This window comes from Marmota marmota, unplaced genomic scaffold (assembly GCF_001458135.2).
Source record: "Marmota marmota marmota unplaced genomic scaffold, marMar, whole genome shotgun sequence".
NCBI classification, from domain to species: Eukaryota; Metazoa; Chordata; class Mammalia; order Rodentia; family Sciuridae; genus Marmota; species Marmota marmota.
This window is the reverse complement of record NW_025999949.1, coordinates 37,805,367-37,829,275: the sequence shown is the minus strand read 5'-3', so window position 1 is coordinate 37,829,275 and position 23,909 is coordinate 37,805,367. Positions and strand designations below refer to the sequence as shown.

General features: G+C 64.0%; 2 protein-coding genes across 4 annotated transcripts in view; one reads left to right on the top strand and one right to left on the bottom strand.

Moving 5' to 3' along the window:
* Positions 1–4,186, top strand: part of Bop1 (BOP1 ribosomal biogenesis factor) — a 26,178-nt gene extending 21,992 nt beyond the window's left edge. For all 3 annotated transcript variants that reach the window (XM_015486616.2, XM_048802333.1, XM_015486615.2), the window contains 13 exons: positions 1,291–1,445; positions 1,520–1,637; positions 1,719–1,820; positions 1,912–2,124; positions 2,204–2,365; positions 2,449–2,529; positions 2,600–2,669; positions 2,772–2,904; positions 2,998–3,178; positions 3,246–3,534; positions 3,617–3,701; positions 3,777–3,884; positions 3,959–4,186. In XM_015486616.2, coding sequence (XP_015342102.1) covers positions 1,291–1,445; positions 1,520–1,637; positions 1,719–1,820; positions 1,912–2,124; positions 2,204–2,365; positions 2,449–2,529; positions 2,600–2,669; positions 2,772–2,904; positions 2,998–3,178; positions 3,246–3,534; positions 3,617–3,701; positions 3,777–3,884; positions 3,959–4,112 — 1,851 coding nt within the window. In that variant the 3' untranslated portion in view covers positions 4,113–4,186. The remainder of the gene's footprint in view (positions 1–1,290; positions 1,446–1,519; positions 1,638–1,718; positions 1,821–1,911; positions 2,125–2,203; positions 2,366–2,448; positions 2,530–2,599; positions 2,670–2,771; positions 2,905–2,997; positions 3,179–3,245; positions 3,535–3,616; positions 3,702–3,776; positions 3,885–3,958) is intronic.
* Positions 4,187–4,308: 122 nt separating this feature from the next.
* The window catches only part of Mroh1 (maestro heat like repeat family member 1), a 72,992-nt gene continuing 53,391 nt past the window's right edge, over positions 4,309–23,909 (bottom strand). Inside the window, exons 17-40 of the mRNA XM_048802418.1 lie at positions 23,797–23,909; positions 23,538–23,590; positions 23,171–23,278; positions 22,873–22,992; positions 22,595–22,717; positions 21,728–21,874; positions 21,625–21,651; positions 20,623–20,745; positions 20,291–20,370; positions 19,934–20,048; positions 19,730–19,825; positions 19,100–19,204; positions 18,121–18,256; positions 17,810–17,922; positions 16,699–16,851; positions 13,312–13,466; positions 10,237–10,402; positions 9,554–9,747; positions 6,670–6,807; positions 6,284–6,398; positions 5,745–5,891; positions 5,414–5,602; positions 4,896–5,114; positions 4,309–4,661 (exon numbers count right to left, since the gene is read on the bottom strand). The exon at positions 23,797–23,909 is cut by the window's right edge and continues 1 nt beyond it. Coding sequence (XP_048658375.1) covers positions 4,509–4,661; positions 4,896–5,114; positions 5,414–5,602; positions 5,745–5,891; positions 6,284–6,398; positions 6,670–6,807; positions 9,554–9,747; positions 10,237–10,402; positions 13,312–13,466; positions 16,699–16,851; positions 17,810–17,922; positions 18,121–18,256; positions 19,100–19,204; positions 19,730–19,825; positions 19,934–20,048; positions 20,291–20,370; positions 20,623–20,745; positions 21,625–21,651; positions 21,728–21,874; positions 22,595–22,717; positions 22,873–22,992; positions 23,171–23,278; positions 23,538–23,590; positions 23,797–23,909 — 3,088 coding nt within the window. The 3' untranslated portion in view covers positions 4,309–4,508. The remainder of the gene's footprint in view (positions 4,662–4,895; positions 5,115–5,413; positions 5,603–5,744; positions 5,892–6,283; positions 6,399–6,669; positions 6,808–9,553; positions 9,748–10,236; positions 10,403–13,311; positions 13,467–16,698; positions 16,852–17,809; positions 17,923–18,120; positions 18,257–19,099; positions 19,205–19,729; positions 19,826–19,933; positions 20,049–20,290; positions 20,371–20,622; positions 20,746–21,624; positions 21,652–21,727; positions 21,875–22,594; positions 22,718–22,872; positions 22,993–23,170; positions 23,279–23,537; positions 23,591–23,796) is intronic.

The following is a 23,909-nucleotide window of genomic DNA, read 5'->3' as shown; positions in this document are numbered from 1 at the left end:
CCGTGCCTTGGAGCATCTTTCTGGCTCTGGGATGCAGGCGAAGTGGAAGCCCCAGGTGCTACTGGACCCCCTCAGGAACTCGGTGTCTGCCCTTCTCTCTTGGTGTTCAGGGGGAACCCATGAGCAAGCGGGCTTTCCCTCCGCCTGCCCAGGTTTACCCAGATGCCCTGGCCCCCTTGTCCCTCCTGCTGGCACATGGCCTTCTGTGCCCAGCTGTGTGCCAGCCACAGGAGTGTACAAGGGCCAGAAGTCAGCCCCAGCAGTTGCTGCCCAAAGACTTGTGTGCGGGGTGGCACAGTCTGTGCCCTGCGCCTGTCTGCTCCGCGTCTGTGCCTTCTGCCAGCATCCTCTCTTTATCCTAGACCACTGCTGCCCCCCTTTCCCCCTGCCTGGTGCTTCTGGAGCCTCCTCAACACCGGAGACCAGCTCCTTCTAGGGCCCCTCCAACCGGGGATGGCCATCCCTTCCCCCAGCCCAAGGTGGAGGACGACAGGCTGACTGTGTAGATGTGGGGGGGTGCTGGAGACCTCTTACCCCATGGGACCACAGGGCCCAAGGAGAGGGCCTGGTCAGGCCTGCTGAGAGGGGCTGAGGGGCCAAGAGGTCCTGTCCTGCTGCAGAAGGGCCTTGAGCACCCAGCTGGACTCAAGTCTTGTCTGGGCCCCTACCCCCATGGCTACTGTTGCAGGAAGCGGCTGCCTGGGCAGCAGTCCTTGGTCTGGAGGAGTGAGGGTGGTAGCTGGCAGGGGCTGAAACCAGGAATGTGAGTCCAGGAATGTGGCTGCTCTGCCCACCGAAGGAGGGAGGGGGCAGGGCCAGCAGGGGCAGGGAGGTCTCCAGCTACCTGTAGAGCAGAGCGCAGTGACTTCTGTCACCTTGCGGAGTGAGTGGGGAGGGGTCTCCCCCTGATCCCTGTCTCTAGCTACCCATTTTGGCCTAAGGTCCCCCTGCCAGGGGAGGGAGCCCGTGGGCGATGAGGTCATCCCTGTCTGTGGCTGCCCAGAGCCCTGGCCAAGGAATCTGACGAGGGGGAGGCCAGGGCTGGCACCACTTCAGTGGAAAATGTGAAGGTGCGGCTGTGGGCCTCAGAGGCCTGGGGGGGCAGCAGCGCCGGCTGCTGTGCCACGTCAGACCCTAGGGCCAGGGAAAGGGCACATGTGGGGTCTGCCAGACTCAGGTGCTCGAGGCCCGTCCCTTTGCTCTTGCTCTCTCTCTTTCTAGACCCAGGGGGGGCTTACAGGGAGGGAGAGCATGGTGGGACAGGTGCTGACATGGTGGCCCTGGCTACAGGACATCCGGAACACAGTGGGCAACGTGCCTCTCGAGTGGTACGAGGACTTCCCGCATGTGGGCTATGACCTGGATGGCAGGCGCATCTACAAGCCCCTGCGGACCCGGGATGAGCTGGACCAGTTTTTGGATAAGATGGACGATCCTGACTTCTGGTCAGTGGGCCTCTGGGTGGGGCCTGGGGAGTGTCTGGAAGCAAGGGCTTTGGCTCTAACTGGCCGTCCCCCAGGCGCACGGTGAAGGACAGGATGACAGGGCATGACCTGCGGCTGACGGATGAGCAGGTGGCCCTGGTGCAGCGGCTACAGCGAGGCCAGTTTGGGGATGTGAGCTTCAACCCTTATGAGGTAGGTTGGGACAGCTGGCCCTGGGGATCTGGAGCTGGGCTGGGCTGGGCCCCTGCCTGGACACCACACCTGTCTCCCTAGCCGGCTGTGGACTTCTTCAGCGGGGACATCATGATCCACCCAGTGACCAACCGCCCTGCCGACAAACGCAGCTTCATCCCGTCCCTGGTGGAGAGAGAGAAGGTGGGAGCTGCCTGCCCTCGGGCAGGGTGAGGCCTGTCCCCCAGCAGGCTGAGGCCCTGTGCTCTGTCCTGACCCGAGGCTCCCCATGTAGGTGTCTCGCATGGTGCATGCCATCAAGATGGGCTGGATCCAGCCTCGCCGGCCCCGAGACCCTACCCCCAGATTCTACGACTTGTGGGCACAAGAGGACCCCAACGCTGTGCTGGGGCGCCACAAGATGCATGTGCCTGCCCCCAAGCTGGCCCTGCCTGGCCACGCCGAGTCCTACAACCCCCCTCCTGAGTACCTGCCCACTGAGGAGGAGGTGTGTCTGGGGGGGGGGGGATCTGGGCTTCGGGGTGCCCTCCTCCCCGCTCACCCCACCTGCCGGTCGGTCTCCACAGCGCTTGGCCTGGGCACAGCAGGAGCCTGGAGAGAGGAAGCTCAGTTTCCTGCCACGGAAGTTCCCCAGCCTACGGGCCGTCCCCGCATATGGCCGATTTATCCAGGAGCGCTTTGAGCGCTGTCTTGATCTGTACCTGTGCCCACGTCAGCGGAAGATGAGGGTATGCGGGGTGGCATGAAGATGAGGGGCACTGGGGCGGGGGCGGGGGCGGGGCCACGGTGACCAACTGCTCTCCTGCCCCAGGTGAATGTGGACCCCGAAGACCTCATCCCCAGACTGCCACGGCCAAGGGACCTGCAGCCTTTCCCCACGTGCCAGGCCCTGGTGAGTGGGGCCCGGGGGGTGTGGCCAGCACCCTGGCATCTGTCTCCTCACTGTCGCTTCTCCTCTGCAGGTCTACCAGGGCCACAGTGACCTTGTCCGCTGCCTCAGTGTCTCCCCAGGGGGCCAGTGGCTGGTTTCAGGTAGGCCTGGGGGCGGGTGTGTGTGTGTGTGGGGGGATCAGCCCTGTGCTTGGAGGCCGGCTCGGGGGAGCAGGCACTGAGCATCTTCCCCGCTCTTCCCAGGCTCAGATGATGGCTCGCTGCGGCTCTGGGAGGTAGCCACTGCCCGCTGCATGGGGACTGTGCCTGTGGGGGCTGTGGTGAGGAGTGTTGCCTGGAACCCCAACCCCAGCATCTGCCTGGTGGCTGCGGCCATGTGAGTGTGGGTCCTGAAGGGCTCTTCATGGGAGGGGTACGGTGGGGGGGGGAACACTGTGCTGAGGGGCTGCCTCTGACCCTGGCCCTGTAGGGATGATGCAGTACTGCTGCTGAACCCAGCCTTGGGGGACCGGCTGCTGGCAAGCAGCACCGACCAGCTGCTGAGCTCCTTCACCCCGCCAGAGGAGCCTGCCTTGCAGCCTGCGCGCTGGGTGGAGGCCCTGGAGGAGGAGCACCCAAGGGGCCTGCGGCTGCGCATCTGTCACGATAAGGTGTGTGGGGGGAGGGCGGTGGATGGGCTTGCCCCAGCCAACAAGCCAGCCTCATGTTCTTTCACAGCCAGTGACGCAGGTGACCTGGCATGGGCGTGGGGACTACCTGGCCGTGGTGCTGGCCACCCCAGGCCACACCCAGGTGCTGATTCACCAGCTGAGCCGACGTCGCAGCCAGAGCCCATTCCGCCGTAGCCACGGGCAGGTGCAGCGCGTGGCCTTCCACCCCACTCGGCCTTTCCTGTTTGTGGCTTCTCAGCGCAGTGTCCGCGTCTACCACCTGTTGCGCCAGGAGCTCACCAAAAAGCTGATGCCCAACTGCAAGTGGGTGTCCAGCCTGGCTGTGCACCCTGCAGGTGAGGAACACGTCCCTGCGGTGGGGCTGGGGAGTGCACCGTAGACGCACTGGGCACGTCCTGTTGCTGCTCTGGTCCCTAGGTGACAACATCATCTGTGGCAGCTATGACAGTAAGCTGGTGTGGTTCGACTTGGACCTCTCCACCAAGCCGTACAAAGTGCTGAGGTGAGGGGCGCGGCCGGCAGTGGGGCGGCAGGGCCCCTCCAGCCTGCACCTGCTAGCAGTCCCGTCTTCCCCCAGGCACCACAGGAAAGCTCTGCGGGCTGTGGCCTTCCATCCCCGATACCCACTCTTTGCGTCCGGCTCAGACGACGGCAGCATCATCGTCTGCCACGGCATGGTGTACAAGTGAGTGTTGACCCTTGTCTGGCTCCCCGGGGGCTCTCGTGTCCAGCTGTGTCCTGAGTCCTTCTCTTCCACAGTGATCTGCTGCAGAACCCACTCCTCGTGCCAGTCAAGGTGCTGAAGGGGCATGCGCTGACGCGGGACCTGGGTGTGCTGGATGTGGCCTTCCACCCCACGCAGCCGTGGGTCTTCTCCTCAGGGGCAGACGGCACGGTCCGCCTCTTCACCTAGGCTGCTGCCCTGCTGCGGGGTGGGGGCCAGTGCCCAGCGTCTTCTCAATAGAGGCTTCCCCCTCCTTCCCACCAGTGCCGGACTTCACCTCATTGCTTTTTCTAAAATGGGAGTGGGGGGACATCTGCACCAGGCCGGGACACCCTCCTGGCCTGTCCCAGAAGGAGGGGCCACATCACTACACCCTGTTACCCACTGAGGAGCAAACGGCTTTATTGGGAGACCCTTGGGGGCTCATTGGCTTGCCCTGCCCAGTCTGGCCCCTGGCACCTTCCCCACCAGCAGGGGCTGGGTCCGGGTAGCGCCTGGCAGCACAGTGTCCGAGGAGGGTCCGCAGGGCCTTCCTCTGGCAGGTGCAGGCACGCTGTGCTGGTGGCTGCTGGCTGCTGGTCTGCCTCAGGCGAACTTCACCAGGCGGCCCAGCGTCTCGGCAGACTTCTCCCGGACCCCGGGTGCTGGGTCCCGCAGCAGGAGCTGCAGTGCTGGGACAGAGGCAGAGGCGGCTGTGTGCACGCCCTGCGCCTGCTCCTGGGGCCGCCCACAGCCTTCCTAACGGAGCTCTGCTGGAAGGGCTTGGGAGCCAACGGAAAGATAGTTTTTCCTTTTTTAGCGTTTTTTAAGCTCTTTTGGAACAGTGAGGAAGTTTCCGTGAATTACTAGAGACGATGAGGTCACCAGTGACAGGGAAAAAAATCTCAAAATCCAGGAAAATCACTTAGTCCCCGCAGAGGTCTGGTTCCCATGCCACTGCCTTCCTCTGCTCACTGGCCACTCAGGTTAGGCCCTACAATNATGCTGCAGCCCGCGCCTGCCAGGCCCCCCTACCCCCCCCCATCGGCTACTCACACTGGCCACAGGGGCTTGAGGGTCCTGCAGGTGTAGCAGCAGAGGCACCAGCCCGCCCACAACCTGCTCCAGGAAGACTTCTTCACAGTCCCCATGGCAGGCCTTGTTGAGGTGCCCAAAGAGGCGGATGGATGCTTCTCGGAACTCCACCTTCTCCTGGCGGAGGTGTTGCCCTGTCACCTTACAGTGCTCCTCCCCCTGGCCCTCCTGCAGCCTGTAGCTATGGGCCCCTGTCAGGGGCCATCCTTCCTGTCCCATGTAGTGGGTGGGCTTGGGAAGAGAACTCAGGTTGCCACAGGAAAACTCCTTGTTAGGGGCTTGGGGGAGACAGTACCTGTTGGGGCCTAAGTGACGGGTGGAAGTATGGCTCGGGGGACCCATGGGGAAGTGGCAGGGACTGGCCGGGGGCCATGAACGCTGGCTTCAGTACCCAAACCCCACGGTGGCTGGCCTACACTGTCGAAGAAGGGCCGGATGCGGATCACTGTGTGCAGCAGCACCAGGCGCAGGTCCCAGGGTGCCACCAGGTCCAGCAGTCGAGCCAGGCCCACCATGGCCTCCAGGGCCACCAGGCCGTGTGGGTCATCCCCGTCGTCCAGCCCGCTGATCATGGCTGTCAGGAGCTGGGGGCCGTGGGCCCGCACCTGGAAACCCTGCATTCAGCCTTTGCTCTGCCCCTAGCCCCTGCAGGCACTGTACCCCAGCCCCAAGCAGCTGCACACAGCCACCACCCTTGTCCACTTCCGCCTGGATCTGCACACCCTAGCCACGGCCTGCTGGACCCACCTTGTCCGGGGAGCCAGAGGCCACGTTGGCCAGGCCACGCAGCACCAGTCTCCGCACACTGGTACTTGAGTCCTTCTGTCGAGCTGCCAGGTTGTCCAGCAAGGACTCCAGAAGCATCAGGTCATTGACCACATTGCTGCTGAGCAGCTAGGGGCAGAGGCATCGTGACCACCTGCTGCCTCCTACCAGAGTACCACAGCAGAACAGGGGGTCCAGGACAGGCTGGGGATCCCCTTCCTCCCTCAGGTCTGCACTGACATCGCCACCCTGGCCTTCCACTGCCAAGGCCTGGCCAAAGTGTTAACCTCTACGGTCATGGAGGAGGACCAAGGCAGTGGCCACCAAGGGCCTGAGGAGCTCTGTCTGCCAGTCTATGGGCTGGGCCCACCATGGGCAATGCCAGGAAGAGTGAGCCAGCTCCACAGGGGCTGGGGAGGCAGCACCACCTGTGGGCTCCTACTCAGTCATGAGACAGAGATGGTGTCTCCCCAGTGCCCAGCAGGAAGTCGTGACCACCCCCACCTCCCTCAGGGTCCTACCTCAGCCAGGAAGGCAGTGGAGGTGACTCTCTGGATCTCGTACAGGCTGTTCTGTGTGCACACAAGCGCCTTCACCACTAGGGGGAGCCGGGGCCCTGCACACCGGGCCATGGCACTGGGGAGGGAGGCCCCCAGGGGTTCAGAGGCTGAAGCAGCCTGCCTGGAGCCCACAGGCCCCGTCCAGTCCACTCACGTGCACCTCAGGGCGCTTTCACCCCTCACCCTGCATAGCCAGAACTCTTGGCAGCCCTGCCCAAGCCTTCCAGCCCTTCCTCTCAGACACCCCCTCCCACGGCCTCCTCTTCTGGCTCATGGATGCCCCTCCTAGGCAGCTCCAGGGGTCCTAGGCCCTCGGATGTCCCCTGAACAGAACTCAGCCTGCTTACCTGGCCAGCCGGGTGACCCCCTCCTCGTGCCCTGCTGAGGTCCTGAGCAGCTCCCAGCCCCCTTCCAACTGCATACACTGTGCCACGTCCTGGCTGCCACCTCGGAGCAGCAGGGCCTGGAGCGCGTCCACTGCAGAGCTGTGGGGGTGTGAGGCTCAGCTGCCCGGTGGGCCCCGCCTGGGGCACAGGGGTCTGTGTGTCTCTTCCCACCAGGGCCAGGAGGGGCCTGGGGAGCTGAGCCTGCGTGCAGCCCCCTGTAGGCGCGCGTGCACACACACACACACACACACACACACACACACACACACACGGGAAGGGATTCCAGGGCTGCCCAGCCCCCACGCCTGCCAGTCCACCCTTTAGGGAGCAGACTGCTAGGACTGCTGGGAGGTCCTTGGGTGCCCAGCATGACTGATGCAGGGCCTGAGACAAAGACCCTCATCTCTTGGCCTGGTGGGGAGCTTCGGATCAGGCTGAGCCACCTGGCCAACCAACCTTTCTGGATTCCTCAGCCATAACTGCAGCAGGGACATCGGAAGAGGCCACATCTAGCTTCCAGCCTCTCCCAAGCACCTTTGCTGTGATGTGCCAAGCCACTGTTGGGCCATGAGAGTAGCGGCCCCAGGTCTGGACCCGCACACAGCCAGTTCTTGCCCCTCAAAGTCCTTGGGTAACTCATGTCTGTGAGATGCTATGTCCACACTGGGAGACTCCAGGGCCTTCCATAGGGATGGCAGGCTGGGCCTCTGCCCCACTCCCAGGGATTAAGCAAGGCCACCAGGTGAGGGAGCAGAAAATGGCCCCAGTGCTGGAGCAGCTGGCAGAGAGGCATCCAGTGCTGGGGGTCACAGGCAGGGCGCTGGGCCAGATCTCTGGCTCTCCAGTTTCTTGCAGAAGACCTGAGGCTCACGGGCCAGCAGCCGACAGGAAATGAGACCGAGACCACAATCCCCAGGGCCTTGCTCCAGTAAGCCCTCTCTGCAGGTAGCTCTAGCATCCTCACTAAGGCCTGCCTGGGGTCTTGCCCAGACCAGTCCATCCCCGCAGAGGTCTGGTTCCCATGCCACTGCCTTCCTCTGCTCACTGGCCACTCAGGTTAGGCCCTACAATGGGTTGTGTACATCTGAGTCCGCGAGGCATCATCCCCATGAGCTCTTGCCCTGCGGGCAGACATCCAGAGGGCAGTGTGAGGAACCCACCATGGGTGACACCATGGCTGTGACAGCCTGTCCACTACAGTGGTCACCTCTTGCCAAGTGCTGGGCCTGAAAAGCCTTCTGTTTACCCTGATAGGCTGTGATTGTGTTGGGGACTACGGGGTGTGGGGAACAGTGGGTTCAGGTGTCCAGCCGGGTGGGCAGGGGCACTGCTGAAGCTTCAGGGCAGGCCTTGCCAGCCCATGCATGTGGGGCCCTCTCAGCCCCTGGGGGCAAGGACCCTGGGTCGGGCTGGAGCACCACGGCCTAGAAACCTAGGCAGAGGCTCCGGGAGGAAGCAGATGCTTGGAGCTTCCTCCCAGCCCAGCCACCTCCCTGGGGACATCCTGAGGTGGCTCACTGTTGGCCACCAGCTGGACCAGTGCCTTGTGTGCTCGGGGTGTGGGGGGGTGCTTGAGTAGGCACCCAGGAGTCCTCAGTTCTGAGGGAGGTCTGGTCTTTGGGCTTGGGGGTCCTGGGCCCTGGGTATGGAGCAGCCTGCACTGACCACAGGCAGAGAGAGCCACACCAGCTGCTGCAGAGCACCCCACCTCCGTCCACATGGGACAGGGCCAGCCGTGGGCCACAAGGGAGCCAGGAGCGGGGTGCTAGACCAAGTGCCTGAGGGAGACAGCCGGCTCCCGCTCAAGGATCCTCGTTTGGCCCGTGAGCTGATGGCCTGTCAGCCAGGCCTTGCAAATGTCTGGGGCCCCGGGCTCCCGGGACGCTCACAGGCGGAGCTGAGTCCAGCATGCCAGACCCGGGATTGGCCAGGCCAGCAGCTGCTCCTTCCCGTTCAGTTTCCACTGGGTCTTCAGGGAACCAAGCCAGCCCTGGCACCCGCACCTGCTGGGTTTACAAGTGGGTCCTGAGGCTAAGCAGCCCCTGGAGGTGGTGGTGGGTGACTTGAGGCTACCCCTCCATGTGTCCCTGGCTGAGGTACCCACCCAAACCTGGACACCTGGGTGGGCTGGAGGCAGGGCAGTCAGGGTGGGGGCACGGCAACCCAGGGCTCGCCGAAGTCCAGGCTCACGTGGCACTGCCAGGCTGCCTCATGGAGTGTCTTCTTCCACTGCTCAGACTGTTGGTAACCCTGAGTGTCCCCACGCTAGCCCAGAAATGACCCCAAGGACCAGGACCGGCAAGCCCGAGAGAGAGAGAGACACATGCTGCTAGATCTTGAGGACAGCGCAGCCCAGCCCCGGGGCAGGAGCGCTGCACAAAGCCCAGGGCAGCCTGGCCACTCCTGCTCAGCACCCTGGCACACCCTGAGGCTGCTCTGCTAGGGCAGCTTCCTTCCATGCAGGCTCCAGGCCATGCCCAGAGACCCCCCACCGACCCACTGAGAGAGTAACATCCTGGCCCACCTGGACCACAGGCAGCTCCCTGCAGAGTCCCTGGCAGCCACCCATGGTCAGCACTGCTGCACGGGCTTGCAGTACCCCTGTCCCCACCCAGCGCCGGCCCTAGTCCTGTCTGCACAGGTGAGACGAGACCAGGGGACTGCAGCCGGGGGCCTTCACCCCCAGCACGAAAGGCGTCTGGGCACCACGACGGCGGCCCGACCCTGCACCAATGGGCAGTGCCAGCCCTGGGAGCAGACTCTCCTGGACCCTCCCCTCAGGCCCAGGCAGCAGGCACGGTAGCTACCCTCCCTGCCTCCAAAGCACACAGCAGACAGCCCTTACCTGCAGGGCTCCAGGCTCCTGGCCGGGGCTGTGCCAGTGCCCCTCCTCTCCTTGACCTGCAGGTTCCGGGGCAGCTGGACGCCCACAGTGCAGCTGACACGCAGCAGCAGCGCCACCAACAGCTGGGGGTAGAGCTCTAGCACCGCAGTCCCCGAGGCGGGAGCAGACAGGACCTCATACAGTGCACAGGTGGCCTGGGGAGAGGCCCCAGCAGGGTCGCAACCCCTAGGACACAGCGACCTCTGCTCTCTGACCCCAGGGCCCCACAAACCTCCGCCCCTTGGCATGCACCCATGTGCATGGGCTCCACGGAGGTCTCGGGTTGCCAGAGGAAGGCAGGAGGAATCCCAGGGCCACCACAGGGATGGTCCTGAGCAGCGTGGCTCCCGGGACAGGAGGCATGGTGGCCCTGGGAGGGGCCCTGGGTCACCCATTCTCTGTCCTTTGGGAAGAGGAAGGCATTCCCACAGCTGCTGTACTGCTTAAAACGTGGCCAGGCTGGCTTATTTTTTCCACAGGATGAAACGTGACACGGGCTCCCTTGGGGGCCGACACCTGCCAGGCTTTACGAGCCTGGGCCGGCGCCTGCAGCCCTGGAGCCCCCATGCAGCTGCCAGGTGCCTGCGGGAGCCTAGGCCTCCCTGTGGGGTGGGGAGCTTGGTGCCCTTGGAGCTCCCACTCACCACAAGGGGCAGCAGTGTGGCCACCCGGTGAGGGCTGCTGCCCAGCAGAAAGGCCCGGCTCTCTTTGAAGGGGACGTCCCTGCTCATCTTCTCCAGGAGCAGTTCCAGGACCTGCGTGGTGAGGCTGGGCTGCACGGCCAGGGCCCGCCACAGGGCACAGGTGTGGCTGGAGAGGCGAGAGGAGGGTCACCATGAACCACAGGCACTGGCTCCCAGGCTGGGCCTCTGCCCAGCAGCACTAAAGCCCCCGGCTCCCCAGGGCTCAGATACAGCAGCCTCAGCTCCAGCTAGATGGCAAGCAGCATCCTGACCTGAGACGTGAGCTCCCCCCTTCCTCGACCTCAGAGGTCCATAAACAGGGGCAGTGAGAGGCAAGAGGGTGCAGGCACTGCTGGGGCCCGCCAGAAACAGCAGCCTCTCAGGGAGGCAGGGTCCAGGAGCAGCTCGTGGTCACAGAGGACCAGGACACAGGGGCGTGAGGCAGCACGGGAGATCACCTGGATGTCACGGGTAGCCGAAAGAGTCCCACGCCTTCACGGATATAGGTGTTCGGACTCAGAAGAATCAGTCAAGTTTGTGATCGGAGAGATCACCATAAAGTTCAGAATGTCTAATGGGAACTAGAAACCCTGAAGATATAGTAAAGTCGAAAGGAAACCAAAGAATCAGCCTGGGAGGCTGATGCAGAAGGGTGGCAAATCTGAGGCCAGCCTCAGCAGCTCAGTAAGACTGTCTCAAAATAAAAAGTAAAAAGGGAGGCTGGGGCTCAGCGGTAGAGCGCTCGCCAAGCCCGTGTGAGGCGCTGAGTTCGATCCTCAGCACCACATAGAAATAAATGAATAGAATAAAGGTATTGTGTCCAACTACAACTAAAAAAATTAAAAGGGCTGGGGATGGAGCTTGGTGGTAGAGAGCCCCTGGGTCCAATCCCTGGTATCAAAAATACACAATCTTGGGCTGGGGATGTGGCTCAAGCGGTAGCGCGCTCGCCTGGCATGCGTGCGGCCTGGGTTCGATCCTCAGCACCACATACAAACAAAGATGTTGTGTCCGCCGAAAACTAAAAAATAAATATTAAAAAAAAAAAAAATACACAATCTGTAGGAATGATGATGATAAGGAAAGCCAAAGACACCTTCAAGTAAACATAAGTGGATTCGTCACTCAAGGATTCTTGCCAAAGAAATGCTAGAAGTCAGACTTGAGATGAAGGCAAGTGGTGGGGATCCCAGAGCCAGGAGCAACAGAGCCTGCGGGGTGCATGGACCCGCCCACAGCACAGGCAAGTCCCCGGGCAGCTCAGCTCAGAGAAGCCAGGCCCAGCTGGACCAGGGGTCCTGGGCTGTGCCAGGGCTGTACGCGGTGGGCCAGCCAGGAGGTGCCAGGGTGTGGGGGAGGCCCGGAGGCCCTGAGCCTGACCTTTATAGACGGGAAGCCCACTCCTGGCCCGCAGGGTGCACACCCGGCTGCTGGCCTGCTCAGCAGCTTGCTGACCACCCACAGCCACCCCACCCATACCCTGCAGGAGATACGCGGGTATTAAAGATGGTTGTCCCTCAAAGCTCCACACTACAAACAACCCGAGATGTCCACCACCTGGAATCAGGAAAGTGAGCTGCGCAAGACACAGCCCTGAAGAACAAGCTGCCCCCAGCGCCCCCAGCCACACATGGTGCAAAGAAGACAGGGGCATCCATTCTGTCCCACCCATTTCCCGGAATCTCAGGTGGGGCCATCAGCCAGCAGCGAGGAGGCACTCAGTTGTCAGGAGGACGTGCCTGAACAGTGCTTAGGGCCCTGGAAGGCTAGATGCTGTCTCTGCCCCCGGCGGGGGGTGCTGAGGTCTGCCAGCATGGAGTGACCACAGAAGGAACCAGGACACACGTGCCCTCTGCACATATTTACACCCCCACAGAAAAAGGAATAAGAAATGCAAAAAGAGCAAGCCCAGTGGTAAAGATGTAGTAAAGTTCAACTAAATGAAGACTGCACAAGAGAGTGACTTGAGAGGCTGAGGCAGGAGGACCACACGTTGGAGGCCAACAAAACCCTGACTCAAAATAAAACGTGAGATGTGCTGGGGGAAAGCCTGGTGGTAGAGTGCTTACCTGCACTCAACCCCAGCACCACACACACACACACACACACACACACACACACACGAGAAGAGCACTGCCACGCCGTCAGAAAAGCTGGGCACACAGGTAGGCTGGGGGCTGGGGAGCGTGCCCTGAGCCACACAGGACACTGTGCTCAAAGCAACCGTGTCCCCTGTCTCACCGTGGGATGAGAGCAGCAGAGGTGAGGAGACCCTGCTGGTGGGGTTCTCACAACAGGCTGGCGAGGGGCAGGCGCCAGGGCACACCCGCCTGCCAGGGGCAGAGCACAGCTCCTGGCCGCCTTCAAGGCACTCGTCAGAAACAGCTGTGACTCAGGGTGACACCGACAGGAGGGACACAGGCACGATACCCCTTGGCCCAGGGCTGTCCCTGTCAGCACCGCAGCCAGGAGCAGGCACGGCAGCTCACGGGTGCGCCCCGGGTGCAGTGGCCCCAGAGGCAGGGCCAGCGAGCCCTCGAGAAGCTCAGGCGCCTGCGGTCAGGAGCCGGGAGGTGAGTTTGGGGAATGTCCTATGAGGACACAAGTCCCTCAGCCTCTGGAGGGACCCAAAGTGAGCATGGCCACGGGAGGCTGTTCCCAGGGATGGCCCGACGGAGACGGCCTGCGGACCAGCCTCTAGCAGCCATGGCAGTCAGAGCTGGCGGGCAGCCCCGGGGCCACAGAGGAGGGCCAGGACCGGGCCTGGTGGGGAGCTTGATGGAGCCCCAGCAGCCAGGCGGACCTGGGAAGGGCCTCAGCCAGACCCTGAGCGGCTCTGAGGGACAGCCCCACAGTGCCTAGAGGCAGGCCTGTCTTAGAGGACTCCCGTCCCCACGGCCCGGGCCTGAGGACCCACTCAGAAAAGCTGGGCACACAGGGAGGCTGGGGGCTGGGGAGCGAGCCCTGAGCCACACAGGAAGGACCTCCCACACTGGTCGACAAAGCTCCACCTAAGGGCCCGCCGGCGCTGGGTACCTGTCGAAGGGCAGGGGGCTGCCCAGCAGGCTGGACACTACGGCCGCGCAGTGCTGGGAGGCCAGCAGGTACAGGCCGTGCTGGGCGGCCGGCAGGATGTGCTCTCCCTGGGTCTCCTGCAGCTTGGAGCGCAGCACACTCACGATCTCCGGCACCTGCAGAGGGGACAGGACAGGAGGGAGACGTGGAGGTCAGGCCACAGACCAGGACAGATGAGGGCACACCCAGGTCAGGCCCAGGCCACAAGGACAGCCTGGCTGTGGGGGACAGCCCCTGGAAACCAGAGCGTCCAGCTGCTGGCCCAGGGCCAGCTCCTGTGGTCCCAGTAGATGGAGAGCGGATTCCATGGGGAGAGCAGCTGAGCTGGGCTCAGTGACAACACTTGCCCACGAGGGAGGCCTGTGTCCACCCCGACACCAGGAGCAGGACAGAGGCAGGGAAGGGAGACGGCAGAGGGACCGACGAGGCGCGGAGGGCAGGTGCGGGCCAGGAGGCACAGCGGACGCTGCTGGGCCCCTCAGGCCCACAGACTTCTGGAGGCCCAACTCGTGTGACTCCGACCGCTCCCCTGAGCGGCGCGCTGGGGGCCGGGGAAGACAGGAGAGGACGACGGCGCCTCAGAAAGGAGGGGTGTGGGACCTCGACACACCCACCAGGGTCTGCAGGGTCCTGCTGCGGCCCAGAGCAGTGAACAGTGGGGAACATGGACAGTTGGGTCCCCAGGCTCAGGGGTGCTGGCCGGCAAGTCTCTGCTCCAGCCTCTGCCGTGCCGTGCCCCACCGCCAAGGTCGGGCCGCTGGAAAGCACACAGCAGGCCAGCAGCACACTGTCCAGGCTGGGTCACCTCCCAGCTGCGGCAGAGGGACTCACCAAATGGCCTGAGCAGCTGGAGAGGAAGAAGGGCCTGCCCTGGCCAACAAGGACACTCAGAGGTGTTGCGGGAAGCCGACAGGCTGGGTGCTGCCCACTGCAGAGGCGCGGGAGGCCCAGTCCCTGCCTGGCCCCAGCTTGGGTGGCAGCTCCCTGGCACTGGCACGCCCCTGGCATCTGCACTGCTGGCCCTTCTCCTCTGGCCGCACCTGGGCCTGACAGGTGGCTGCCACAGCTCGGTGGGCTCTGGCTGGCCCAAGGGTCCCATCTGGAACAGCATGTGGGCTCCTGACTGTGTGCCTCCTGTGCTCTGCCACTGGGCACCTCCAGCCCCTGGAGGAGGCGCTGAGCTGCCAGCAGGGCTTGTCCACACTCGGTGAGGCCGTGCAGGGCTGCGGCAAGCTGTGGAGGCTGGTGTGGAGGCTGGGGATGGCTGGCCTCCACACTCACTGTCCCGCTCACAGCCCCAGGACGCCTCACACACCCAGGTCCTGCAGAGACCCTGCCCCCTGAGTGAGGGCTGCAGCCCACTGCCCGGTGGAGGCTGTACCCCAACCTTCCAGGCTCTTTTGGGCTCATGGATCTTCACCAGCCTGGCGGAGGGTCCTCCCCTCGCCGTGCACCCCTGCAGAGCACCCTCACCTCTCTGTCCACTCCACGAAGAGCTTCGTGGAGACACAGTCCAGGAGCCACTCGAGAACACTGCCCACAGCAGAGTCCCACTCCCTCCCCAGCCCCCAGCCCCCCTGTCTCTGTGGTCTGCTGGTTCCGAATGTTCCAGGTCAACAGAGCTGCACGGCACATGGCCTATGTCTGGCTTCCTTCACGTGGGGCTGTTTCCAAGGTCCAGCTACTGTCCATTTGTTCACTGACATGGACATTTAGGTGCTGCTGCCATGAACATTTCTGCACAAGGTTTTGAGTGAACCCGTCTTCATTCTCCTGGGGATGTGTGTACCTGGGAGTGGGCCACGTACTATCTTTGTGTCGGACTTTCTTCTTTCTTTTTTTTCACATTGTTAGCACTGGGAATTGAACTCAGGTGCTTTACACTGAGCTACATCCTCAGTCCTCTAAATTTTTTTTTTTTTTTTTTTTTTTTTTAATTTTGAGGCAAGGTTTCACTAAGTTGCTGAGGCTGGCCTGGAACTTGCAATCCTCCGCCTCAGCCTCTCAAGTCACTGCTCACAGGCATGGCCACCGCGCCCGGCTGTCCATGTCTGACTTTCTGAGCACCTCCCAGACAGTCCAGTCAGCAGCACCTGCCCTCCCAGGGGTCAGCTTTAACTGGGATCTCCTCTTTTCTCAAGTTCCCTGGGCGCCCAGTGCACACCCCCAGCCCACAGCAGGCCGAGCTGGCCCCAGTGGCCTTCCCAGCCCTGCTCCTCTGACCCAGGGGGCTCTACCAGTGAGCACATCCGCAGCCCTGGGAATTTACTGTTTTGAGACAGGGTCTCACTAAGTTGCTGAGGCTGGCCTGGAACTTGCTATCCTTCCGACCTCAGCCTCCTGAGTCGCTGAGGTTACAGGCGTGTGCCAAGGTGCCCAGACACCGTCTCGGTTTCTACGAGGTCCCCTGCTAGGGTAGCGCATGGCCGGGAAGAAAACAGAGGGTCACCGAAGCACTAGAGGCCCACGGTGCCAGAGGCCAGCTGCAGGAGCGACTGCGGCCGAGGCGCAGACCAAGCAGGCGCTAAGGCCGGCTCAGCAGCACCGACCACCCGGCTCGGTAGGTCAGGTCCACGGAAGGCCCTACCTTTGTCCAGAACAGAAGGACCCCAGGCTAAAGAAAGCCCCTAGAGGACAAGGCAGGTCAAGGCTTCTAGACAGAAGCCCTTTCTTGCAGGTGACAACAAGAGCACAGGCCGCAGAACCAGCAGGAGCTGGAGGACGTCCCCAGCAAGACGGTGACCCACAGCACGAGCCCCGCGCCTGCAGGTCCTGTGCCTGGAATGGAACCTCTCAACCCAGGAAAGCCCGGCCAGAGCGCGTGCCAGGGCTCAAGTCAGCCTTCTCCAGAGATGACGGGAAAATGGCCGAAAACCACGCGGAGACACTCGGCCTCAGTCACCGTCATAGGAGCGCAAATTCAGACCTCACGTCTTTCGGGGGCCACTACAAAAAGGACAAACAGAAGCTGACGAGCACTGATGCCCACACAGCAGCCTCGGACACCGCTGACGGGAATGTGGACGCGACGGCCACGTGCAGAACAGCAGGGAGGACCCTCAGGACGTCACGCAGGCCACCCCAAGACCTCGGTCCTCCCAGAAGGACCAAGGGCGGGGCCTGCAGAGGCGTCCACGCAGCACCCTCGCTGCCGTCCCCCGTGACAAGCAGGAGGAGCAACCAGTGCCCACCGCTGGACAATGGGTGACAGAATGAGGCACATGTAGCACTGGACCAGCCACAGGCCCAGCAGCCTTCACCTCCAGCTGGTCCTTCCCCCTCCAGACCACCAGCGGTGGACCTCCGAGCCTCAGCTGCACACCCCCCCCCGACGCTGGGCCCACTCGCCTTCTCCAGCAGCGCGGGGCCCCGCTCCTTCAGCAGGCAGTTGATCATGACCGTAGCTGCACGGGAGCAGTTCTTGTCGGGGTCTCCCAGACCCTCAAACATGGTCAGCAGGAGGCTGATGAGCTGGTCTGGCGGAAGGCGCTTGGCAATGATCTAGAAAGGGTGATGCGGAACCAAGAGGCGAGGCCCCTCCAGACACCACTCACTCAGGGAGGCCCCAGGGGTTGGCAAGTCCCTCCTGCGCAGTGGCCCCTGAGCCCCTGCAAGGACCTGGCTCCCCTGCAGCTCGGCAGCCGACAGGAGCCCCTTTCCTCCTCCTGTGGGCACGAGGTGGCCAGAGGTCAAGGCGAGGAGAGCAGGGGAGGGTCAAGAGGCAGCAAGAGCTGCCTGAGCCAAACCACCGGCTCCCACTACCCTGCCTGGCCCCTGCTGCGTCTCTGTTCCCCTCAGAAAGGGTGCAGGTGACCACGTCCTTCCTTTTCCCTTTGTCAGACTCAGACCCATGAGGGTCCTCCCAGGGAACACAGGAATGCAGCAACATGGGGCTGCAGAGGGGCAACCTTCTTCATCCCCTGGAGCCCTGCTGGGCCTCTGAGTAGCCACCAGGAAAGCTAGGGGCAGGAAGGGACAGGACAGCTCAGGCTAGTCACAGGGCCCAGGGAGTACAAGAGATGGGGGCGAAGGGGACACCCCCACAGAGCCACGTGCAGGCTGCTGAGGGATGAAGGCCTGGGACAGGTAGACAAAGGACCTCGGCCCCTGCACAGGCCAGAAGCCAAAGGCAGCCCTCCGCTGTCCAGAGAGGCCATGTGCACAACACCAAGAGAGGCCATCGGGCTTCTGCTCGGGAGCCTACAGTGCAGGAGGCCTGGCTGTGAGGCTCCCTGCCCCAGGCCCAGCCTCACCACACGGAACACCACTCTGCACAGCCCATGGTGCCTCAGGAGGAAGGCGCTGGGGGCACAGGAGTTGTGGGCCCGAGACTGGGCCAGACGACACATCGTCTGAAGGCAACATGTCCCCACCCTCGTCCCCTGCTCTGCGCCGGAGCACAGCCTAGAGACGCCAGGCAGCCCCAGCCCTCCTCCTCGGGCACATGCCTCGCAGGTACCTGGGCTACGCTGTGGCAGGTGTGGAAGAGGGTGGCAGGGTCAGGGTGCACCAGGCCGTCCTTGAGGCTGAGCAGCCGCTCGGCCACATCATCGCGGTAGTCTCGGGAGAACCCTGAGGGGCCAGAGGGGCAAGGCTGAGGTCCTCTGGGACAAGTAGCCTGAACTCCAGGCTAAGCAGGCGGGGAAGGTCGAGGGACAGCAAAGTCGTACGTAGGCGACGGAAAGGCATCGGACTGCCTGGCCCAGGACCGCCCGCTCCCACTGCCCGCCTGCCTGGCCGACAGCCACCTCCCCTGCCTGCCGGGCTCACCCTCGTGGCCCAGCTGCAGGTAGAGCAGGGTGTAGACGCAGTCCACGGCCTGCCGGCGGGTGGCGGAGCACACGTCGGCACACCGCGGGGAGAAGAGGCCAATGAGGAGGCCCAGGTTGTGGAAGGGCACCAGAGCCTGGGGGGAGATGGTAGGCCAGGGAAGGCAGGTACAGTCCCCACCGCTGACACCCAGAGTGGGCCTCCCTGTGGTGGCATGGCCCCCACACCCAGCACAGGGGACCTGCTCGGCTCCACTAACCACCTGGGCCACCTAGCACCCCGAGCACAGCAGTTGCTGCGGAAGCAGTTATGGGCAGGCAGAAGGGTGGTCAGGGGATCCGGGGGAGGGCCCTGTGTGGGCAGCAGAGGGGGAGGAGGCACAGGACTCTGCTGACTCGGCCACATCCCTGGGAAGTCCCTCCTCTGGAAGGCCAACGCCCTGGGACGGAGCAGGTCCCCGGCTGGCTCTCAGGGCTCGCTCCTCCACGCTGACCTTCGGCCCTTCTCCACTTCCCAGGGCCTGGCCCCATCAGCTGCCCCTCCCCCGGGCTCTCACAAGCCCCCGGATCCCGCTGCTCTTGCACCCCAAGAGTCGCTGCTGCTGAGAATGCAGGGCTTCCGGAAGGCAAGACTGGGCTGTGGGCCTGGGGCCGCGGGCAGGTCGGTGGCCTCTGTTCTTAGTGAGCCACATTCTCAACAGGGACGTGACGAAGACAGGCAATGACAAAGCAAGCGGGGAAAGCCTGTCCGACTGGTGGCCCGGGCACAGACCCCAGGGTCACTCCCGGCCAGGACCACTCCCGGCAAAAGGACGAGACCCGAGCCGGGGCACCGAGGGGGAAGGCCGGGGAGCCTGCAGGGTGCTCCGTGGACAAGGGCCACATGCAGGGGCTCCCAAGCCAAGGGACCCACAAGGGGTGGGGCAGACGAAGCTGCTGGAGAGGCCGCGCCCTCCCTGCCCCCAGGGGCCTGTACTCACGCTGACGTGCAGGTGCTGCCGGAAGTGCTGCAGCAGGCGGGTGCTCAAGCCCAAGGCCCGTGCCCGCTCGTGGCCCTTTGGGGACTTGATCCATGGGCTCAGGTGCTGAGGAAGAAGGGACTTCACCCAGGTGCCAGCTTGGGGACCGCCCAGAAGAGCAGAAGCCTGTGTCCTGAGTGCCAGCTCGGAATCCCTGAGGGGGTCAGCCCTCCCCACCCCTGTGCTGTCTTGCTCACAGACGCTGCCCACCCCAGGTGACCAAGAGTAAACCAGGCCTGTTAGGCACAGGTAGAGTCCACCTTGGCCCTAGAAGGGTGTCCTCCTAGACCCAGGGGTCCACCCCAGCCCACTATAACCATGAAGGGAGATGGAGACATGCTGCAGCAGGACCATGTCCTGCCATCTTGCTGGCCCCCAGTGGTCAGGAGTTACGTCAGGACCCATGCTTCTCCATCCCAGCACCGCGCAGTGGGGGAGAGGGACAGGCCGCGCCCCCTGCATGGCTGTCCAGATGGGAGTGCTGCCTGCCTGCTCAGACCACCCACGGCAGAGGGTACCCCTGTGGGGAGAGAGGGCCAGGAAAACAGGGAGGGGCCTGGCAGACTGCCCTTCCCCACCCCCACCGCACACCTCGACCATGATCTGAAGGCCCTGGGGAGTCATGTTCCGCTGCAGGAGGCCCGCCAGCAAGTCCTCCAGGGCACGGACCGTGTCCTGATACAGGGACTGGAAGGAAAGCCAGGACAGCGGGCCGCATAGGTGACCCACCACCTCCAGCGGTCTTCCCATTGCCCCATTGGACACATGCACATGGCGAGAGACACACGGCAGTACCTCCTGGCTGCCGCCATCCTCCCGGTCCGGCTCGGGAACCAGGGCCACGACACTGTGTAGGCAGCCATGGATCACGTCTGCCCGCGCCTGCTCCTCTAGTGCTGGCTCCAAGGAGCTGAACGGGGAGTTAAGGGCCCCAAGCAGTCACCCTTGCAGAGGGCCCTCTCCAGCCCGCGACGCAGAAGTCTCTGGTCCTTCAAGGATGGCAGAGCTGCTTCAAGGATGGCGTGGGCTCAGGCCTGTCGGCCGCAGAAGTGGCCACCCCCTGGAGCTGAGCAGCCCTGGGGGCGGGTGTCCCTCCAGGACCCGGCCCTGGCGACCCGGCGCGGCCTGCCGACGCACGGCCAGGAAGGATACACCAGGTGGGTGCAGGCGAGCATGGCCTTCTTGCGCAGGGGTGTTTTCAGGGAGTCCAGGGGCTCCACCCTGATGAATTCCTGGCCAGGCAGCCGCAGGGCTTGGTCATCAGGAGGCGCCCGCCTTCCTCCCCGCTTAGCCTACCCCCAGGCCACGTGGAGGGCTGGGGCTTCCTGTCCCCACAGAACCCGGTGTTCCGTCCCCAGGCCACCTACCTGTGTCCCCCCCCTCAGTCTTCCCCAGGCCTCGCCCACACTGCCTGTCGGCAATGCCCCAGCCGGCCCACCTGCTCCCCTGGACCCTGCCTCAGAGCGTGCTCTGCCAGAGCTCACCATCATCTGTGCCACCAGCTCTGCTTTCCTTGAGAAGTAGAAGGAGCTGGCCTGCGCACTGCTGCAGATGGCCTGGCTGACCATGCACAGGCTCTGGACGAGGCACAGCTTCAGGGCCGGGTCCTGGAGGGACACCCGCCCCCAGTGCTGCTCAGCTCCAGGGGGTGGCCACTTCTGCGGCCGACAGGCCTGAGCCCAGCAGCAGAGGCTAGCCCACACGTCGTCCTTTCCTTTGCAGCCACTGACATAGCCACTCTGGGCCTCAAGGGCCCTCCAGCCAGCCCCCCTGGTCAGAGAAGCCCCAGGCCCCTGAAGTTCAGGTCCCCCAGGGCAGACACTGGGCAGTGTGGTCAGACAGGGGGCGGGGGGGAGCAGAGCCTGGGTGAGGCCCCCTGCTGTGGGCCTCAGAGAGTGAGGAAAGCCGTCCTGGGGACAGAGGGCCAGCCCCCAGGCTCACGGGCTGGGAAAAGAAACCAGAAGGCTGTGCTCTTCAAGGGTGGTCGGCTGTCCCCACCCCACGTGGGTCTGGTCAGGTTAGTGCCAGAGACGCCAGAAAGGAGGGTTAGTTGAGACCAGGGGAGCCTCCAGACCACCTCCTCTGGTTCTGGCTCAGCCCGGCCCACGGCCTGCGGGGACCCAGAGATCACAGCCCTGAAAGCCGCAGGGAGCAGAGCCGAGGAACCCTGGTTGTCCCTGGGATGTGGGGGCTGTGCCTCAAAGCGGGTGGCCCACCTGTCCTCCTGGCATGTGGCCCTGGGCTGGCCGCTCAGAGGTGACAAAACCCAGCCCCTCCCGAAGGCAGGAGCTCAGCTACTCTGGCCCTGGCAAGGGGGGCTGTTCCCAGGGGCCAAGGGGCAAGAGAGGGCCATCCTCCAGAGCCTCCCTCAGGGTACCACCAGGTGCCCGTGAGCTCCGGCCTGGCTCTGCTCCCGCAGCCAGCCCAGCCCAGCCCAGCGGAGAGACAGGAAAGCACAGGCCACCCCCGAGTCCTGCACACTGTACCTTGGTTTCTACCTTTATTCCCAGAACCTGACAACAGAAAGTGAGACCAATTAAGACCCAAGACTGGTGTCCGTGACCAGCCCCCGGGAGCTGCGGCGCCCACCTTGGTGCTGAAGCACTGGAACATGTTGCGGAGGACCTCAGACTCCACCTTGGCCAGCAGCAGCTCGTGAGGGGCCCGCGCGGCCACATGCCCGTAACAGAGGATCAGCGCGCTCTTCACCTGCTCCAGCTCCTGCTCGCCCCGATCCTGGCGGGCGGAGAAGCAGGTCAGCACGCGCCTCTCACTCTCCCACGCAGAGTCTTCAATGCAGACTCTGTTTCTACACCCCTCGGTTCTCGCAGAGGAAGGGCCACAGCCAGCCACTGACACCACAGGAATAACTCGGTGCTACCTGGGGACAGCAGGAGGACGGGCCAGCTGGCCGACCTGGGCCCATTGGGAAGGTGGCACAGAGGAAGGGTGGTGCCCAGGGGAGGGGCCAGCAGGCAGGAGAGTGGGGAGCCCAGAGTTTGAGGCCCTGCTCTGGCCCCAGCACTGCAGACCAGCCCTCGGTCCTGGAGGCAGTCACTGGACCAAAATGAGGGACAATGGCCAGGTTGCAGACCAGAGTGTGGACTGGGAGCAGGGGACTAGTCCTTCCTTAAATCTAGCCGTGGTTCTGAGCAGCCGCTGCGGGCCAGAAGGGGAAAGGTTGGCGTGGCCAGCCGGGCAGCTCCAGGGCTTCCACACTGCTCCCAGAGGCCCCTCCGCATCACAAGTGGCAGAGGGAGGAGCGCCTGTCAGCCCCGCGGCTGCAGGACAGGGGTGGGCTGCCTTCCAAGTCCAAGGACACTGTACCCCACAGCCTCAAACTTGTGAAAAGACAAAGCGCCCTCAGAGGACAGGACCCCTGCCCTCCGCCCCAGACCTCCAAACACACGGTGGCGGCCACGCAGGGGGACCCTCCTGACGGCCCTCCACCCTGACCTTGAAGATGCTGAAGATGCTGCTGGGTTTCCTGAGCACATCCGACCTCATGAAGTCCTCCAGCTGGGTCAGAGTGTCCTCAAGGTGGGCAGTGGCACAGATCCCAAAGCAGCAGGCCAGGCCCTGGGGTAGACACTCAGCGGTGCTCGTGTCTGGGCCAGGAGGCCCCAGCCCACCCCGCTGCTGGGTGTGGGAAGGGGCACACACATGCCGGGGTGCAGACAGGGCGCCACGCACACACCTGCACCTCGGGACAGGGCCCTGTCCTGGGCGCCCACCTCGTGCTCCGCCCGCTGCTGGTAGCTGGCGGCTCCCAGCAGCTCCCGCAGGCTCTTCCTCACCACCTCCCTGCTCGCAGCCGCCGCCAGCGCGGTCCCCAGGCACTTGTACAGGAAGTTCTGGAACAGAGCCACAGGGCTCAGTGCAGCCGCTCCCTCACCCGGGGAGATGGTGCCGTCCTGCCCAGGGGACAGGCCCGAGGACAGAGGGCAGAACCCAGAGTGTCTAGGCAGCAGGAGGTGGGCCTCAGGCTTTCCCCTCTCCCAGGGGGACGCGCCCCCAACAGCGCCCCAGCACCTTCTCCTGGGGCACCCTGTTGTAACTTGGCAGCCGCTTGCGCATCTCCAGGCTCAGCTGGCAGGTCCATGTGTTGTCAGAGACGACGGCCAGGGTGTCCCGCAGGAACTGCCAACGAGGGAGCCATGAGGGGCTGGCTGGGGGGCAGGCAGCGGCCCTGCAGCAGGCGCGGGTGGGAGGGAAGGCCCTCCCTGTGTCCTGGGCTGCTGGGGCGGAGGCCAACTGCCATCCTCACCCAAGACGCCCCATTCCTGTGCCCCTCACCCAGCCACACCACCAAGTGGACAGACAGTGTGGCCCCAGGAGGGCACAGCCCGAGGCCTGTCCCCCAAGCCCGCCCTGCCCAGGACAGAGAGGCCACTCTCACCGTCAGCAGCTTTTCCTCCCACTCCTGCAGGGACAGTGTCTCCTCAGTGTGCGCTGAAACCACCGGGCACCCCGTCAGCCCGGGCTGCCGAGCAGGCCTACCTCAGCGGGTACCCGCACCTCCCAGGCTGCAGCCCTGGCAGCCCAGCACCCTGTGCCCCGGCTGCAGCCTGTACTGACCCTGCCTTGGACCCCAGCCAAGAGGGTCCCTTCAGACTCACAAACCCGCACACCCCTGGCCAAGGCGAGGCCGGTCTCACCCTCCAGGTGCTCCAGCAGCAGAGGAACGGCCGTCTCCCACGGCTGAGCCAGCAAAGGGTGGATGCTCTGGCGCATGACCCCCAGGAGGCGCAGCGAGGCGGCTCCACGCCCG